Raw genomic sequence first — 20,114 nt, 5'->3', positions numbered from 1 at the left:
CCAAAAAAAAAAAAACATGTACCAATACTAAAAAAGAAATGCTTTCAGATAGCATGCATTAGGTTCAAATCTAAACTCCAAACGGCTAGAAGCAAATGGTTTGCTAACTTGTGCTATTTCATTGGAACTGTATTAACTGACTAAAATCTGAGTAGTTAAAAGCAATCCTTTCTTTTTTGTTGTGCACAACACATTTTTATCCATCTCAACAATCTTATTATTTACAAACCATATGTATAACACACCACACATCACTTAAGAACACATTTTTTTAGAGTTTTGATACTCCTTATGTCACACACCACAAATCACACTTTTTTTTTTCAATTTTTATTTTATTTTATTTTATTCTTCTTAACTAATTGAATTCTTTTACTCATCATCTATATATTACATATTTTGTAAGAGAAAAAATAATAATAAAAGTGTGGTGTGTGGTGTGTAGAGTTGATGAATAGAATTTATTGTTATTATTATTTTCAAACTACACAACTTTACAAAACTTCATCAAAAAACATCTCTCACATAAAAGTACGAAAAATTCTATTTTCAAGTTGGTATATAGAGCACATATAGTAAAGTGCTTACGTGATATAATTTGATTTGAAAGATAAATTTTAAAATTTGAATCTTACAAATCAAATCTTATCATTTAAGTGATATAGATAATGTGCTCTATACACTAACTTCAGAATAGTATAACTCAAGAAGTAATAAGTTTAGAGTATGCAAGTTTTTGTGTGCTGAGCCTTAGCAAAAAAGTGTATCCACATTGAAAATTCATGTGTATTCTTTCTTTTTTTAACAAGGTCTGCATAGAGTTTACACATCTTAAATCTACATTCCCATAAAATGACGCAAACAGGATAGATTCACAATATGTAAAATAAGTTTGAAATAGGTAGTGAGTTAGATAACAAGCATCTGCAGGCTCTCCGGATGGAGAATTGCGTTCAAGATTAGCAACTCACAGTGCTTCCCAATAACAAATCCGTATCACTTTGCAAGGACAAGATTTATACTTTCTTTTCAAGCTTATTTAGAAACAAATACATTGGACCAATAATTCAAAAGCTTAAAATTATTGTAATGATGACAACGCTGATGCAACATTCCGAGAAATTCGATCATGAATTGGCTCCTGTAACAAAAAACAAAGTTATGTTTACTATTTGCTTCATATGGAAATAAAAATACAAAGTTGATTTACCTCTATCCTCGGCATCTCAAACTTAGAATTTGTTATCTTCTCGTACAAAAATATGTATCTGTCATTACAGAAAAACTTTCATTACTTATCCCAAAAACTATATATATATGAAAATGTTAGTTATCTTAATATAAATTATTATTTTTTTATAGGCATCGGGTGTCCGAGAACAAAGTCCAAACTAATCCTGAGAGTGCAAAGGCCCTCGATTAGAAGTTCTCTGCAAGTGCACATTGGATAATTCAAAGGGAAGTTCCTCTAGTCTAATAGCCCCTAGAAATTATTTGCAACCAGGAGAATTCAAATCTTAGACGTGGAGAGAGTATACTACCAAGACCAAAACCTTTACAACTTGAGCCAACTCCTAAGAGTTTTAAAATAAATGAATGAGGCAAACCATCTAAATATAAAAAGTTTGATATTTAGTGCATACAATCCAAGAGAGTGAACCTACATAAGCATTATTGTATATACAAAAATTCTAAATGCAGTCATTTTTGTGCACTCCTTTATGCACTCCAGTGATATGATTGGTTGGATATTAAAAAAAAATTAATCCAGCCAATCATATCAGTGGAGTGCGCAGGGAGTACGCAAAAGTGACTGTATGTAGCATTACTCTTATATATAAGACTCAACCATGACCATGATGATGAACTCTATCAAGATGATATTGAAAGCCTTTTTGACAGAGTCACATGTTCAGCACCAATGGAAGACCAAGCCTGCACACATGGCTGCCCTAGATAGTTTCTAGGTGAAACGTTTTACACATAGGGAAATGATGAGCTTACAATTATTTTACAACTTTATTATAAATGGAAGATAGTTATTAAAATTAAAAGTATTTTCAATGAAGTTACAAACTTACATTGGTTGGTCATAAAATAAGTTGTAGGTATATCATTACTCTTGCTAAACTTCCTTCCTGTTTACTCAGAATCTCTTTGACTTTAAAATGCCTTCTTATTCTCAGAGGCCTACCATGATTGTTTATTTCAAATAAACAATGTTATTTGCATTCCTTTCACAGACATTTAGCAATCAAAGCATCAGTTGCTTGTAGTAAAACATGAAGTTTATGGAATGAACACAAATATGCTTAAACCAAGGAAAAGTATTAGTTACTCCTAGAGTAGTTCTTACCTAAGCTATAATATTAATGAATTGACATCCTGTGATAGGGTGAGAGAATCACAGGATGAGAGAATCACACATCTATACTCCGAAACTAGCTAATAATTATTATAAAACCAATGGGAGATAATATGCAATAGATGTGGCTCATAGGGACAATTGGCAGTTTCCAAACATTTTCTCTAAAATTGAACCCCAAGATGTTGGGGTATAAACACTAAAGACCGACTCTAGAAGAGTTGTGATAATGGCCACGATGGCTTCAGACCTACAGAAAACTTTTTTTTTTTTTTATAAGAAGACCTATAGACATAACCATACATTCTCTGCTCATTTTATCCTTACTTATAAGAAAGAAGTCTACAACCTGACACTTGATTAAATAACATAAAAGATATACTGCCAAGCTAGTTCACAAACAAGATCTTTTGGAGCATCAGGGAGGACCTGGACATTATATTACCAATGTGAGATAGATATGTATGGATATGGACCAACTCTAGAAGGAAATTGGCATTGGTGAATAATATGAATTACTTCATCTTCATATGGATTGCAGTGATTTTTGAACCACAACCTCAAGAACTCCTATAGAGAAAAGGTTGAATTAGCTTTAGTAGTTTATAAAACATATCAAACATGGTACATACATCGTAACTAAATCATCAATTCTATGAGTTCTATAAAAGATATTGAAGCAAGATATAGCTATTAAAGAATGACTTTTGGCCTATGAGGACATTGGCATATCATTTTAGCTAACTGTAAAGTTCAAGTGTGGTTCTGTAAGAGAGCTACGTCGGCCTTGTTCATTTTCATAAAATTTTCATCTCATCTCATCTCATCTTAATCATTACAAGTTAAATTCCCATACAAAACAAAATAAATAATTCAACTTTTTCAAATCTCAATACAAAAATAATATATTCTAATAATATTTTATTCAATTTATCTCATCTTATTTCTGAAAACAAACGAGGCCCGATTGAAAAATTCCTGAACTTATCCGTGGTGTGGATAACATATATATTTATATTACATAATTTGATTTAAAAAAGAAGTTTTAAATTTTATAAATCAAATATTATCATTTAAGTGATGTAGATAGTATGCAATATATATTAACTTGATAATATAATAACTTTCTTAGATTTGAAAGAATAAATGAGGGTTTGGATCACCTAGATTTATTGTCCGAACTCTAGGGCTTAAAATGAGACAGAAAGAAATATAGAAAGTGGGTCACACATATTTCGATCATTTAATGCTCTACTAAAAAAAAATTTACTAAGATAATCATAAAGATTGTAAGACCAACTTTATATACTTATATCTCTCTAGTAATTGACCTATTTAGATATATTTATATCTAAATCCAGTAATTGACCTATTTCTCAATTATATATGATTGCATGAATGCTACATTAGAGTTTGAACTCGAATAGTTTCTAGTGTCTAAGCAGCAAACTAGATGAGCACTAAGTATAAAAAAAATGATGAATATATCATTTTTTAATAGATGAATACAAATTAAATTATATCATATGGATAGCATATGATACAGAGGTTTTAGAACAGTATAATTCGTCATAAGATACCACTAATTTATATAATTAAAAATAATAATAATAATAAAAAGAGTAAGTAACACTGTTCATAAACAGTAAGTACACTGTTCATAAACAGTAATACTGTTAATGAGTAATGTACAAGTACTAATGTTTTATAAACCAACTTGTATTGTATGACCACATTTAGCCATCATTATTAACCAGGTTTTAGCCGTCAATTAAGACTTTTGTACCCCTATATATATATGAGTATATTTCTAAGTTCAGACTATCGAATAACAATTCTCTCTTTTTCATTATCTCTCTCTTTATCTTTGAGGCTCTCTCTTTTCAATAATTTACAACACGTTATCAGCACCATCCGAAAAATTCTTCCACCTCCCAGCTCCCATTTCTCTCTTTAGAAATTGGCTGCAGCCTCTGGTTTTCTTTCCATTGGGAAAGACCCATAACTCGGCGGCCAAAAGCTCATGATATATATTTTTTCCTTTTAATTTCGTTGATTGTCGGAGAAATTCAATCAAACAGATAAAGACGAGCTAAATAGATAGAATAGCAGCGTAGTCTCTACCGAGGAAGAATGAGACACTGATTTCGAGATCTTCAAGGCGTCGTGGGTCTGTTGGATCTGGTACTCGGTTGTTTCCGACCACGAAAATGATGCCGTTTGTGGGATATGATGATGGCCGTGGGTTTGCCAGATCTGGTACTCGGTTGTTTCCGACCACGAGTACGAAGCTGTTTTCTCAGCGATACATTGCTGGAGGCTCAACTGGATCCCCGTTCTCCAGATGCAGAAGTACCATTCCATCACTGGTCCTCGAGAGAGCTAGCGAGAGAGATTCTTCAGCCGCCAGAGGCTGGTCATCTGGCCGTCTGCAACGTCTGCAGCAGTGACCCTTACGTTGTCATCAAGATGGCCAAACAGAGGAACAATTCCCAGATTCCAGATTTTGCTCTTGAGCTCAAATGTCTGAGAAACAATCTATGCCGGACCTCGAAGCGCGAAGCTCACAAGAACACAATCCTCACTTCTCCGGTCCTGCTCCTCACGATCAGTGCGTCGCATAGCGAGATCTTGGTGCACAGCTCTTCGACCAAGACTTCTTGTGTCACTCTTAATTTCTAACGTATTTTTCAGCATGCTGTTCTTCCCATTCGCGGAGCCGATTCCGAGCATCGAGGAAGATCGGTCAATCATCAATCCAAGCTGCTGTCTCGATCCAAAGTTCTTGAAGAATCCAGACCCACCTCGGGCTACTGGACCTCTTTTTCTAAATTAGTTGGCTCTGACTTGACCCTCCTAAGCCTCTTTGAAATCGACTCAGCTGAAATGTCATTTTTACATGATCCTCGTTCATTGTAAAGTCAGAAATGGCAAGCGACAACTTAACATTAATTAAAAATAAAAAAATAAAATAAAATATCGGCGTACACATCCTCCAACTTTGCATGATAGGTTGCTTTGATCCTACCAAAGAGTTCCACTCTTACTCTATCTTTTGGAACCGGTGCCAAATTGTCACGAAGGTTTTGATGATTCTGAAATTAGTGGTCTTTTATTTCAAATAAATTTTTCAATCTATTATTTGCAATCTTCAAGATGATTATTAAGGATTATATTCATTATTATTATTTGATAAAATTCTATGTTTATTCACATAGTTTACATATCAATTATATATATGGTGAATTAAAATTTTCATAATTTACATTTCAGTTATATCTGTGGTAAATTTTTATTCACATAGTTTATATACAAATTCTATTTACTTTTTATACTTGTTATGAATTATTGATGATAAGATTCATCTTGGAATAGAAATGGAGTATTCCTGAAGGATCGCCCTAAATCAATAATTTTATTGAGTATCTCATAGTTTAAATGAGTGATACGTGTACCAAAAGCTCATTATGATTAATGCACCTGAAGTTACATAATTGAAATCGTGTAGAGAAAAGCCACTAAAGAATATATGTTTAAATGAATGTCTCAAATGTGCTTTTGAAATAGTAATATCTAGTACAAAAGTTCACAATATATTCTAAATTTATATCTGATCTTCTAGTGGCTAAACAAAATAATAAGTTTTTGTTAAGAAAATATTAGTCACATCCTAATAGTTCCACATCATTCCCTGAAATGAATGATATTGAATTTATATCATTTTATTTCCTGAAGTGAAGAGAATGATGCATTTTTATTCAAAGAAACTAAGAGATTGGACGTCATAATGAATATCTTTATAATACTTTTATTATTTCGGGCCAGAAGCTCGTATTGGAAAAACTACCAGCTTTCTCTTTAAGATGATATTATATAATTATTGAATCAAATATTATGATGCATCAAAAAGTGATATGATTTAAAATATTTGTATGTTTTTTATGATTATCTTGATCATCCAAAATCAATTATGATAAGTCGAATAAATTTTCATATGGACGTCCATAAAAGACCCAGAAGATTCTTTTACTATAAAGTCTTCCCACGCTTGAAAGTTACTGAGAGTTTGGATTTGCATGATTCACTGTATATTTATATGGATCATTAGATCATGACATAAATATGAAAATCGCTTAAGGATATAAAATGCCTGAAACTTCTAATCTGAATACATCAAGAAATATGTATTTGATCAAGTTTCAAAAATCCTTATATGATATAAAACAATCCAAACGCACGTGGAACAATGGGGAGATGAATGAAATTATTAGTTCTGAAATATCATATCTTAAATACAATTAGTATTTCAGATTCATATTACGATTTTGTAAGAAGTGTGCATTATTAAAGGGAAAATAAAATGGAGCACACATAGCATCTACCAGAAGATAAAAATACAATATGAATATTTATGAAATATTATTTTATTATATCGAAACAAAATTACAAAAATTTGAGGCTCTTCGCCTCATTCTTTAAACACTATTGCTCTTCAAAAATCTACATAGCATCCCTATCTAAAGGAGTAGACAATCGAAAAAAAGATTTAAACAAGGATTTTAAATTCATATTCTTTTACTTTATTACTTCTATCTTTATGTTGGACTTCAGAAGAAATCGCTGGAGGATAGAAATATTCTCGTGGAGTTTGTCAACCCCACAAGTTTTGGATTGTAGTTGCTGAGAAAATGCGACAATGGATGATGAGTATCGGGTACCGAGACTCACAAGCTCGTAGATAGCTTCATTATCTGACTTATTAGTCAGATCATTATTGTGTTGCATTATAGCACCTACGGTAGAAGTATAAACAACTGGTGAACGAGGTGCAGAATACCTCATATATTAGTCATGAGAAGATTGCTGAGTTATTGCAGAGTAAGAATACAGAAAAGAGATTGCAGAGTAAGAATGCAGACTAATTACAGAAAAGTGAAGAAAATGAGATGCGAATGAAGATGAGCTGAATATTTATTTTATAAAGAAAATTATGACAAAGCATCTCTATTACTTCACAGCATCTCTCGTGAAACATCTCTCTACAAGAGACAAGAGATATAACACCATAACCCTACGGCGCCTGACAGCTGCAGAAGAGCTGTAAGATCCTGCGATGCTTAGTCTAAAAAGATGACCATCGTTTTTGTTGAATATGGAGGTTAGCGGCTTAATTTTGATGAATTCTCCACTAACTATGTTATTTACAAGAACTCCAGAAGAGCACAACTCTAGAAGAGTAGTGACTTTAATGATCTTGAGTCAATATGGTGAATTTGTTTACCAAAACATTATCAACTGAAGAGTTGGTACACAATATTGAGATGCATCAATGCAAAGACCTTTCACTATAAAGTCTTGAAGCACTTTTATATGGACAAAACTCATCTCCTGAGTACTCCAATGGTTGCTTGATCATTTAATGTGCAGAAAGATCCATTTCGTCCTTATGACAACGATGAAAAAATTATTGGTCTTGAAGTACCTTATCTTAGTGCAATTAAAGCCTTGAATATGTAATTATTTTATCAACATTGATCAAGTCTACAATTAGTTAGATATACAGATGCAGGTTATCTTTCGGATCTACACAAGAAGATCATTGCAATTTATGAGGAAAAATGTGAAATTGATGTCAAGTAGATACGGTCAAGTAATAATTTGGCAAATTTATTCGTTAAAACATTACCAACTGTAACATTTAAGAAGATTATGCAGGACATTAGAATGCGGAGACTTGAAAACCTATTATCATGCACTTTTTAGGGGGAATAATGTCTTAAAGACTTGTGCTGATTGTACTCTTTTTCTTTCGCTAAAGTTTTATCCTACTAGGTTTTCCTTTGCAAGATTTTAATGAGGCAATCCTAAAGCACTTGGCTGTACATATGAATACTGTACTTTTTTTCTTTCGTTATTGGTTTTTTCCCACAGGGTTTTTCTTTGGCAAGGTTTTAACGAGGCATATTCTTTAAATATGGTCATTTAAATGGGGAGTGTTATAAACTAACTTGTATTGTATGACCATATTTAACCGTCATTATTAACCAGGTCTTAGCCGTCAATTAAGACCTTTATACCCCTATATATATGGATATATTTCTAAGTTCAGATTATTGAATAGCAATTCTCTCTCTCATTCTTTCTCTCTCTTTATCTTTGAGACGCTCTCTTTTCAATAATTTACAACATAATGGGTTTTGTAAACCTGATTTTTATGTAAAATTTGAAGAAAGGGTGCGGCTATTATGTCATCTGGAGTATACTGCTAGGCGTGCCATCCAATTGTTTTTTTATTTTTTATTTTTTTTTCACATTTTTTAATCACTAAGTAAAAACAAATATACAAATACATTTAAAATCATTTCCTTAATCATTAAGTAAAAAAAAAAAATTACCCAATGGTACATTGTAGCAGTACAAGTGGGATGACAGACCAGCATTTTCCTTTAAAGAAAAGTAGTTCAAAACTGCCTCAGATAATGTATTTTCAAATCTATCTATTTTTCATTTTGCTATAATGTAGCTACATATAGCATGAACTGTATACAAATATAAAAATATTTTATTTAATTTTTCTCTTTTCATGTGCTTTGTCTCTAATAATAGTCTCTCTCTCCTTATATTTTTTTTCAACAAACTATTAAATAATATAACATTTAAATGATATAAAGAAAAAATAGATAAATTGATATATAGTATATTGTAAAAGTTAGCATGAAAAATAAAAAAAAAAATTAATAATATATTTTAAAAAATAGGATACGTAAACCATTAAAAGTGCTCGTACTAATTTTGTATAAGTTTATTTTTTATAAAAATGTGGGTCCTATAAAAAAAAAAAAAAAAAAAAAAAAAAAAAAAGAGCTTTTCACATTTTTCTAACGTGGAGTTCACTCTTTTATAAAAGTTTGGGTTTGTAATTTGGAAAATTTTATATGCAGTTATTTTTGCGGACTCCTTTGCGCACTCCAGTGATATGATTGGTTGTGTATTAAAAAAAATTAATTCAGCCAATCATATTAGTGAAGTGCGCAAAGAATACACAAAAATGACTGTACATAACATTTCCTTTGTAACTTTGTATACATAGTTTCGGTGACTTAACAGACTTCAGCTGCATTGTCACGAAATTTCTAGTGCATCCTTTTGACAACCGATTTTTACCGAATGACGTGTTAATATCAAAGTATTGAAAATTCAAAATTCTAATTTCCTTCGAGACTTTGTAAATGACACGTCCTTTTAAAAAATTAATTTTTTTTTTCACTTTATTTTATGACAACACAACCGCGTGGCACGTCAGCAAAAGCGAGGTCAACAGCGTTCTTAATTTCCTTCCCAAGTCACGCCTACCACCGCCAAGAACACATCGTATGACCCATTCAAGTATTCAACTCCACAAGTCCTCTATAAAACATTCTCCCAACCCAACTCTCTTCCATTCAACACACCTCTCTCTTACGGTCCATCAAGTTTACTCTCTTCGAACAAGGCAAAACCCTAGCAACATGCTGATCAACTCCAATGACCTTGAAGAACAATTCTGTGGGCTTCCATGGCCTCCTCTTGATGAAGAGACCCTTTTCATCATTCCCATGAAGTTTGACCTTTCCTATTTCTTTGAAGATTTTGGAGATACCAACAGCACAAAGAAGAAAAGGCAAAACCCAACTCAACATGGAGTTGGCAAACAGATGAAGAGGCTCAAGGAAGTTCTGAAGCCAGACCAAACATGTTGGACTGAATTCAAACCTAAGGAGACAGGTCAAACTATATCAGAACCAAACTTGAAGGAAGAAAAGTTGAAGGGCATTAGAATTGAGACTTGAGTCAGGGAAGAGAAAACCTTCATCAAGCAGATCGAGAGTTTGAGCAATGCCAATAGATTAGCTTAAAAGCATACGGTATACGCATCGACTACAACTCCTGGGCTCTGTCCCAGACACTGTACCTTGTGTTTTTATTAAATTTTATCTCTTATCTCGTTTATTTGATGAGATAAGATGAGTTGAAATTAAAGTTAAATATTGAATAAAATATTATTTAAATATATTATTTTAATATTATTTTTATATTAAGATTTGAAAAAGTTGAATTATTTATTTTATTTTATATAAGAATTTAGAAAAGTTGTAATATTTAAATAAAAGGAAGATTAAAAATTTTGTGAAAGTAAACTAGTCGTCTTACCTCATAAATTTCTTGTGACTATATCTTTGGCTGTCCTCTACCCTTTCCTAGCCTACCAAGCACTCAATCATTTTCATTAGTTGCTTATAGCTCTTTCCTCGCCTACAACATATACCTGGACCCAACACCATTAAATCAGCTTAAAAGCATACAGTATACACTATAGGTTTCCTTTTGTTTCCTCTTTAAGAATTCCTTTATTCGAGATAGTTTGCTATTTGTTCATTCTATATTTTTGTACACAATATCTCATTTTCTTCACCAAAAAATGAAACGAAATGTATACTTCTTAATAAGAGGAAGTCCTTTATATTAACATTTTATTTCCTTTATAAATTTGACGGCTAACTGTTATAACTCAATAGGTTATTTTAATATTAATTAATATTATTCTAAGAGTTTTGAAGGTAATTAGGAGGGAGGATCTATTTCATTGTTAATCAGTATTTGTTGGTCAATCGTGATTGGTGATGTTAACATGTTTCAAATTCATCTCCACAGAAAAGAATATTCTTCAAGGCTTTGCCAGCCTTTCTGCAGGTCCATTTTAGACTTCGTTTTTGCACACTTTTTTATTGAATAAGGATGTTATTGATCACTTTTGTTTTATTTGATTCCTTAAATTTATTTTTTAATAAAAATAATTTTATAATATGATAAATCATATTAAATTATATTAATTTATGAAATTAGAATATTTTCCTAAATTTAATATAGAATTTCATCTTTCTAATCTTATTTTACTTTTCGTTTTTAATTAAAAAAGGTAAAGAATGTGATGACGCTGTCGAGTTGTCCACATGCATGGAGGATCGATCCTTGGGAGTTGTTGGCCTGTTGTCTTGTGCAATCGGCATGGACATGAGATATGGCTTTCAGTGATTGCAGTATCAAAAATTTGAGAATTTTTTAAGGTTACTTTTTGCAGAGTCCGTAAGTGCATTATGGATGATGGGATGTGTTGCTTTGTGGATTGCCAATTTCTCGATTGCATCCCACTAACCTTTTTTCTCTTTTAGGAAATTAATGTGTGTATAGGTGTCCAGACTCCATACCCGTGTAAGCTTTTTGGAAAAAAAAAATTAATAAATAAATATTTTTTGAGTAATTATTAAGTCATCTCACAGCACGGATATGTAATATTCTCAACGATGTCATATCATTAAAAATTAGCAAATAATAATATTTTGTTGAAGAAGTTGTGTGATTGTGCTTGTGCATTTCTGTTATTTCATTGGCTGCCATGCATCAACTATTATATAATGTTACAGTACATGTTATTCTCTTATTTGGAAAAAGCATAAATGAAAATAATATATTCTAAGATTTTTTTCTTTATCAGGGAGCCTTCTCAATTCAGAGTCATGGTTAATCCTTAATTAGGTCATCAGGCCCAAAAATGTACATAACAACAACATTTTGCAGCCTTCATCCTTTCAAGCTTTTTTCCTTCAAGATCTTGAGACGGGAATTTTTACCCAAAATCCTCTCTAAATGATGGCATAAATAGTACTTCATGTCTTATAATATTAGAAATTAATACATATCCTATACCTGAAGAATTCATTCAAATTTTTGTTGAGATGATTAGATGCACACTGGAGATATAAAAAATCCAACCATTAAAAGAGCAATTGAGCATAGCAAATTAACCAAACAGTATGGTCAAGTTACAAGTTCCTCACTATATCACATTCATGAGTGAAAACCCATCCTCTCCACAGAGCAATGCCACCCCTACCCAAATGTCAGGCCAACACAAAATTGAAGATAACATATATTCAAGGTACCTATCGTCCAGAAGCATGTCAACATGTGAATATAACGTGTGGGCTACAATACTGTAATAAAGAGAAGGTCGTTACATATATCAACTAGATAAGGTCAAGATCATGTGATAGTAGAAAAAATGAGCTAGACTGAGTCGTACTGCTTTCTCTCTTCTTGAATAGATTGGAAAATCCGAGCTGCTGATTCAGTTGCAGATCTAGGATTATGTGGCACAACTTTGATCACTCGTGTCGACTGGTCAACTTCATGTGGCTGAGGAGCTGCCTCTAGGACTACTGAAGCAATAGGAAAAGGTGGAAGTGCATCTCTCCCCTCAGAAGTGCAACTTGTCCCAACACCTCGTGGTCTATCATGGTGACTACTAGCTCTACTTCCTTCAGTTCCTTGCAACTCCCTGTCTTTAGTAGCCTGAAACTTAGCAACTTGGGAAATAACTCCATCCTTTTTATTTGGCTCATGTGAGGTCTGATGCTGCATGTTAAAGTTGGCTCCAGCTCCAGATAAATGAGTTTGACCATGTGAGCCAGGTCCAGCAGATTGGTTAACTTGTTCAACAGATGAACCTGACATGGCCGGATGCATGGCCGCCATGCCATATGTAGGGAAGTAGGTATAACCAACTGGAGGAGTACCAGGAGGATTCCCAATTCCCTGATGACAAGGATGACCTGGAAACCCATACGCTGAATTCATTAAGTTACCTGTCAAGGGAACCTGGCTGAAAGGTCCACTTCCTCCATAAGCAGTTCCCATAAACCCAGGTCCAGGATAGGGCTTGAATACGAGTCCTTCAGAAGGAGAGACTATGGGAATCAACCACTGATGCCCAGGTGACTGATTAATACACCAAGGACCCATTTTATTATCGGTAGCCACAGGAGCTGGCAGTGAGTTTCCAATATAAGGTCCATAACATGAAGGCTGACTGCCATTTTTCACAGAAGAAAGAGAGGTCTTCCCAACTGTATTTTCTGCAGAACGTTCCATTTTATGGTTTGACTTCTTGGAATCATCTTTGCACTTCGCAATGTGTGATGGTGGTTTTACAATATACTTGGATGAAAGTTTCTTTGCAGGCGGACCCTTCAATGAAGGTTTTCCTAGAAAAGTACCATGTTCAAGCAAAAGATGCGGTGATCCAGAAATCAGCTGTTGGACCTGTTCACATGTTAATAATTAAGCTACATGCTTCTTATGTGAATGAAAAAATACGAAATAAATATGCAAAGGAGTTAAGACCACAAGCAGCTACTTAACAGGGTCAGAGACCACATCACCTTTATCAGTCTATGCAACTCAAATACTTGCACCGCAAACACTCTTTGCTGACTGTAAAGAGCAGCAAGAGTTTCATCAAGAACTTAATTGAACGATATTCTTCAAATGAAGCTTCCATAAACATATAAGCAACCAAAGGTAATACAAGAAAATCAAATGGGCACTAAAGCAGAATTAACCAACAGATAACATTTTCTGAAGGACCATCACATAGACCAAAGCAACCCACACAAGTGGATGTGCAATTACAGACTAAGTAACCTGTTTAATGGGTTGAAATGACGTTTAAGAAGTCCCTCACTTATCCTCACTCCAAATACAAAGCTTACTGGGCATCTATTTTAGGTGAATGCATTTTCACATCCGTACATGCATATGTGAACACCACTCTGTTCTATTTATTTGTATTTTCAAAGGAAGATGAGAGACAAGGATCTCTGCATACAAACTATGTGTTATCCTACTGAGTTCACCAATAACGAGAACCTATTTCTAACGTTACACACCAGCATCCTCTGCTATAGTCATTGGAGTGGATACAACTTTACCAAATCACATCTTCATCAGAAACATGATTGTACGTGTTAAACTTTCAAATTGAGATGCTAGCACAGCCATGCTTCTACAGTTTTGTAAGAATCACTTTGCCAAAACTTAACACAATAATCAGCGGAAACAGCATAAACCAATTTGCAATTCAAACAATGTACATGACTTACACTTCTTTGTTCTGAGTAAAAGATCTAAATAATTACAATAAGAAAATATAAGTAACTCGTTAGTTAATCGCATACAATCTTGAAACCAAATGAGAAATGCCAGATGGAGGTCTGTGATTTGCATGTACTCGTCTACAAATTTTTTCTCTTTAAGTGGACAGAACATCAAAACATTATGCTTAGGGAGCAGATAAAAAGAATATAAATCCCAACCCCACAAGAACCTCTAGTGCAGAACACCAAAATACTAAGTATTGGAAATTATCTGCCCGTAGTCATGTGCACCAACAATTCCACAACGTCAATACAATCCAAGATCCACCCAACAACGGCTCCAAAGATCCTATACCATCACATTCTCCTCTTCTTGCTTCATGCCCTCAATTGTCATGGTACGAAAAGTTCCCCAGTGGTCAGTCGGATTAAGCAACAATAAACCGAGACAGGTAGATCGGAAAATGCAGATGGAATGAACAATGCATAATGAGAAGATCCACTGTCTCGGGGGTCGCCTTGTGCAAAGTACCTCTATTAGGATAGCACATCTCCCTGTTGTAAGATAATCCAGTATCCACTGTTAAAATATTATCGAGGGCATTTGTATATACAAAAATACCACTTTAGAAGGGATCTTGGAACTGAACACTGGGCTCTCTCTCCCTCAAAGCCAGAATTGCAACTCCAGTAAAAAGAAAAAACAAATGGATTTGTATACTCTCTTTATAGCATTTCATACTGCAAACAAAATCTAATGAAGATTTAAATCAACAGAACCTGACAAAATATAACCTCATAATGTTGAGTGGTAGAAGCTTCCAAGATAGCAGTACAGACTTTCCAGTATAGTGATCACTTTACTTCTCCAATAAAGTAAAAATAAGATATTCTTCAATTTATATCACATACACAAACAGAGGAAATCAATTTCCTAATATCTTTTCAGTCATCATCAACAATCAATCACAAGTTTCCTAGCCCAAAAACAGTGATGACCTATACAAATTCTTTAATCAGAACGTGACTTGTATAAATGGAACTAAGAAAAAAATAGAGTGGCAATGGATACAGGAAAACTGAAAAACAGTTCCTTTAATTTTAGAATCCTAACATAAAAGCTTTGAAATAAAAGTTGAAGTTTCCCTTGTAGGAGCACAAGTTGTGAGAGCAAAATCTTTTTTTATTAGTCGTTAAAAATTTATTAATAAGAAATAATAGGCATTGCCCAAATAAACAGGACATATAAAAGAGAAAGCACCTAAAAGTTGAGAGTAAAAACTTGAGTTAATCAGTGTTAATTTATAAGTTACAAGAAACAAATTTCATAATTTTCTCAAAATTTGTTGTTCTTGACCATAACCCAATAAAGAGAGAGAGAGAGAGAGAGAGAGAGAGAGAGAGAGAGAGAGAGAGAGAAGGAAAGGGAGAGAGTGATGTCTCTGAACCCTCTAACATCATCTCTTAGTGGTTGTTTCTCCGCATCAACTGAGATAGCATGAGGATGCTACATTCATTAGTTACCGATATTCTTTCAACTTTAATGTTAAAAAAAAAAAGGACAGAAGTTTCACATGGTATACTTGGATTTAAGACCACCATGAGGCAAAGCATTCGAGTAGATAATCAATATAAATGCAGACTTACTTGACAATCGCTCTTCTAGCTTTCCAAAAATGTTTCTGACCTATTATTCCTACAACATCATCCGGAGAGATATCAAATTCTGATATAGAATCCACCATGGAGGTCTCAGAAACATCATCACTTTTGTCTACATTTCCCATTTGTAGTGACATGTTCTGGTCTCCACAATATTCACTGCCATTATCAGGCTCATAGGGACCGCTATCATTTCCCCCCGAGTGAGTGATGCTTCTTGGGCGAGGAACATTTCCCTTGTCTACATCCCTTACAGGCTCGACAAATCCAGTCTCTTGCTGTAAACAAGCATCATCATCTGAATTGTTAATATTAGTTATAGGACAATCATGATACTCTTGAACCGGAGCTGCATTGGATTCCTTCAGGAGCCCTTCAATCTTTTCTCGGGTCGACATATCTGTTGTGGATTTTACAGAATGACTTGGAACCCTCAAGTTTGGGTCCTCTTCATTCTCACGTCTCACTTCTTGTCTCAAATTCAGGCCAGGGGACGTAATCAAATTTGGATCCTTATCACAATCATTTTGGTGTTTTATGGAACAACTAGAATATGTGGGGCAGAAGGGACTGAGTTTTCCACTATCAATACCGTTCTGAGTTTCACTACAGTATTGCTCTGTCCCTGTTTGAACAAATACAGGAACAATAAAATCATCTTCATCTCCAACCTTCTTTCCCTGCTCGAGTTGCACCAATGAATTATTCAAACTTGATCCTTCAGACCGGTGAGGAAGAATCTTCTCACCCTGATGAATGGGCATTGAGGGACGTATGTGAAGTGGAGAGTGAAAGTTTCTTTCAAGGCCATTCCCCTGAAACATAATAGGTTGCTCCCAGTAGTCAGAGATATGAGAACCAAGTCAGTACCCTAGGGTTGGCACATGCAGATATGCTGCTCCCTTCACACATGCAAATACACAATGCGTTCAAAATGCAAGAGGAAGGACTTCGAATTAGCATCCACGTACAAATATACATACTGCCTAATAGAAAAAAGACGCACCATTCGAGCGCAGAAGCAAACATAAGCTAGTTATACGCAGTCTAAACAATCTGCGTATAACCTAACAAATGAAAAACCTAATCATGAGCTATCTATCAACACTCAACCTAATAAATAAAGCAGAATCTGATTGTTCAGCCTTCTATCATTCTTCATTGTGATTTATCATTAAATCATCTAATTAAAATCGCAGTGTGGTACATGACTAATACAAGACTTCACCGATATCAAGCCCGGAAACTTATTACCCTAAACATATGTTTGATACTCAAGAAATTAGTAAGAAACACTCGACAAGAAACCGTAAATAACAAAGCAAAGATACAAGTTCTTAGTTCTAAAAATTACTTGGCTTGAGGATTCAGGGAATACCAAGTTGCTAGCGTTATTTTGGTGGTTAAGAAGCAAGACCCCTTGATTGAACCGCTGAGAGGGAATACTTAGTTGTTCATAGAGAGCCATCTTATTCCTTGGAGGTGCTCTTGGCCCTCCTTTCTCTGTATCATTAACATGAAGCCTTGGGAACATGGGTTCCGTGATCTTCTCGTCATCCCTCCCTCTTTTCATTTTCTCTATTTTTATCATTCAACAAAACCCCCCCATAACAGAAGTTCGACCTTCCATTCCCTACAGCTCTAATTCCAAAAACCACTAGCAAAAATCCATAACCAAGCCCAGGAACTGCCAAACTTTACTTTCTAAGAAATTGACCGACTTTCCTGGAAAACCCACAATCCAATCAGACCACCGAAATCAAAACCAACCTGCAGAAAATTCAAAGCTTGGAGTCAACCAACGTTTCCAGAATGCCAAAGTGGGGATTTCCTTCAGAACACGAAGCGATTCCTGAATAACCAGAAATCTTTCTGGGAAGCTGAGGGATATCTGAGAACTCAGCGTTCAGAAAAAAAGGTGCTTTAGCGCTGGAAGTGATGGAGGAACGAGCAACAGAGCGTGAACTGTGGAACAAGCGAAGGACTGCAAATGCAAATAAGAGGGGACAGAGAGAGAGAGAAGTGGGCTTGTTTGTAGGGAATCAGGGATTCCTCATGAAAGATAATCGTAATCTTACGAGTTACGAGAGGGAGTGGAAAAAGTGCCGGAGTCGTGGCCCCCCCTCTTCCCTTCGCTAGTCCTTTTCAACTATTATTAATGACCTGTTTCTAAACTTTTCTTTTTTTTATAAAAAAATAATAATTCTTTTAGATTTGCTAAATCCTTCTTTCAATCCTTTTTTAAGCCCTTTTATGTTGAGAGGTTGAAAAAATTATAAAAAATATATATATACAGAAAAAATTATAAAAAAAAATTAAAAAGATAAAGATAAAACAAAACATCCACCAAACCAAATGAACTTTCTACCTAACTTTTAGGTGTGTGTGGATTCGACACTTGTAGGTGTACGTGTCGTTGCTCTATAATCTACCAAAACGATAAGGACTGTGTGCGTCTCAAGCGTCGATCAAATTCAAACGTGGACTTGCATTTGTGCATGCAAACAGTACATGTTTCTCCCGATTCAATCTTGTGTGTCATCTACGGGCTGTCAATGAATCTACCTCTTTGACTCTAGATATCATGTTAATGTTCTTAATTTTCTTGAAATGAGGACATGGAAATAGTGAAAGTGGGAAACTCCTACAAAAGCGTCAAAATGGTTGCTTGCACTGCCCTGATTGTGACCCTTGATTACAACCTTTTAGTCCACTCATAAGACAATAGAAACCCATTTCGGCCCATTTAGTTCTTAGACTGTATTGAAATCGATTGAATTTAATTTAATTTTAAATTGAATTTAATATTTAAATACATAATTTTTAAATTATTTATCTCAATTCAAAACCTTCTTATACATAAAACTTACAATTTTTTTCAACTCAACACCTCTTTAGATGTGAGACCCATAACTTTTTTTAATTTCTCATAAATAAATTTAAACTCATCTTAACATCCAAACACATCTTAAACTTTACAAAAATCATTTTATCATCTTAACTCATTACTATTCATAAAGACTTAATTTATCTCAACTCAGTTCAACATCTAAATATAGCCTTGAAGCGGCCCCTCTCCTCCCACTTCTCGAATGAACAAAAGCCTTGTACCATAAAAAAATGTCTGGGAGATACCATATTTTTGGAAATAAAAATTTTATGTATACTCAATTTTACATACTTTTTTATCTATTTTTTTGATATGATTAGTTGTGTATTAAAAAAATTAATATAATCAATTATATCAATAAAATATATAAAAAATATATAAAAATAATTATATATAACATTACTCTTTTAATAAAAGTGGCACTCAATTCTTAAGGGTTTGCATATTCAAGTGACCTCATTCTTGTTGCGGAAGAATACTTTATCCAGCCTAATAAACCCCATGTACATGTGAAAATTTGAGTTGGAGTCCATTCGGTCCAGCAACATCTACAGCTAATTTCTGATCAGTTCGAGCACCAGCTTGGGAACATAGCATATAAATACAAGATACAGAAGTTTCAACTGGCATGTTAGGACTTGGAGAAATGTGAAAGATGTACTTTAACATCCTCGATTCAGAGGCTGTCGCTAAAGCTATAGTCTATAGACAGTTGGCATTTCTTTTATGGAGATCTCAAGGAAACTGCAAATTTTCGAGTTCTTAGAATAAAAAAAACTGTTCCTTCTGGTTATAGTAAGGTATTGGTCAATGCTTGGCATGTGCTGTATATAAAATGGATTTTGTTACGTATAAATATATTTTGTGTATTAATTCGTATGTTGATTATTTTTTTATTTAAAAAAATATAAAAAAAATTTTAAAAGAAGAAGAAAATCTCTCATCTCATAAAATTATCTTTATCTTCAATTCACGTCGTTTCATTTGACATATGTCTTATAAATTAATATTGATGCACAATTTGGTACACAAAATATACTTGCAAGAATATTTTTCCATATAAAATATGCATAGGGTTTGCTCTAATTTTGGATTTGGATATTACTAAATATTGAAGAGTGCTATAGTTATAAAGGGATTACACAAAGGTGAACTCACAAACTGACATGATTTAATATGATCCGTCATATATATTTTATAATAAAAGTAATTTTACAATCTAACA

General features: G+C 33.8%; 1 protein-coding gene and 1 long non-coding RNA gene across 3 annotated transcripts; one reads left to right on the top strand and one right to left on the bottom strand.

Moving 5' to 3' along the window:
- The first annotated feature begins 9,787 nt into the window (after positions 1-9,787).
- Positions 9,788-11,784, top strand: LOC122299094. Its single transcript, XR_006239579.1, has 2 exons — positions 9,788-10,269; positions 11,322-11,784. It is a non-coding gene; the product is annotated as an uncharacterized LOC122299094 (long non-coding RNA).
- Positions 11,785-12,160: 376 nt separating this feature from the next.
- On the bottom strand, positions 12,161-18,122 carry LOC122299093 (protein EARLY FLOWERING 3-like). 2 transcript variants are annotated; one of them, XM_043109022.1, is made up of 4 exons: positions 17,354-18,122; positions 15,985-16,814; positions 13,624-13,675; positions 12,161-13,504 (listed from the first exon to the last, which is right to left on the bottom strand). In XM_043109022.1, the coding sequence occupies exons 1-4, from the start codon at positions 17,588-17,590 to the stop codon at positions 12,470-12,472; spliced, it is 2,154 nt and encodes a 717-aa protein (XP_042964956.1). In that variant the 5' UTR covers positions 17,591-18,122; the 3' UTR covers positions 12,161-12,469. The 2 variants fall into 2 exon arrangements, with proteins under 2 accessions (XP_042964956.1, XP_042964957.1); XM_043109023.1 differs by having other exon boundaries at positions 17,378-18,121.
- Positions 18,123-20,114: the final 1,992 nt, after the last annotated feature.

The sequence above is a fragment of the Carya illinoinensis genome, chromosome 16 (genome assembly GCF_018687715.1).
Source record: "Carya illinoinensis cultivar Pawnee chromosome 16, C.illinoinensisPawnee_v1, whole genome shotgun sequence".
Classification (NCBI taxonomy): Eukaryota; Viridiplantae; Streptophyta; class Magnoliopsida; order Fagales; family Juglandaceae; genus Carya; species Carya illinoinensis.
This window is presented reverse-complemented; position numbering and strand designations above follow the sequence as displayed.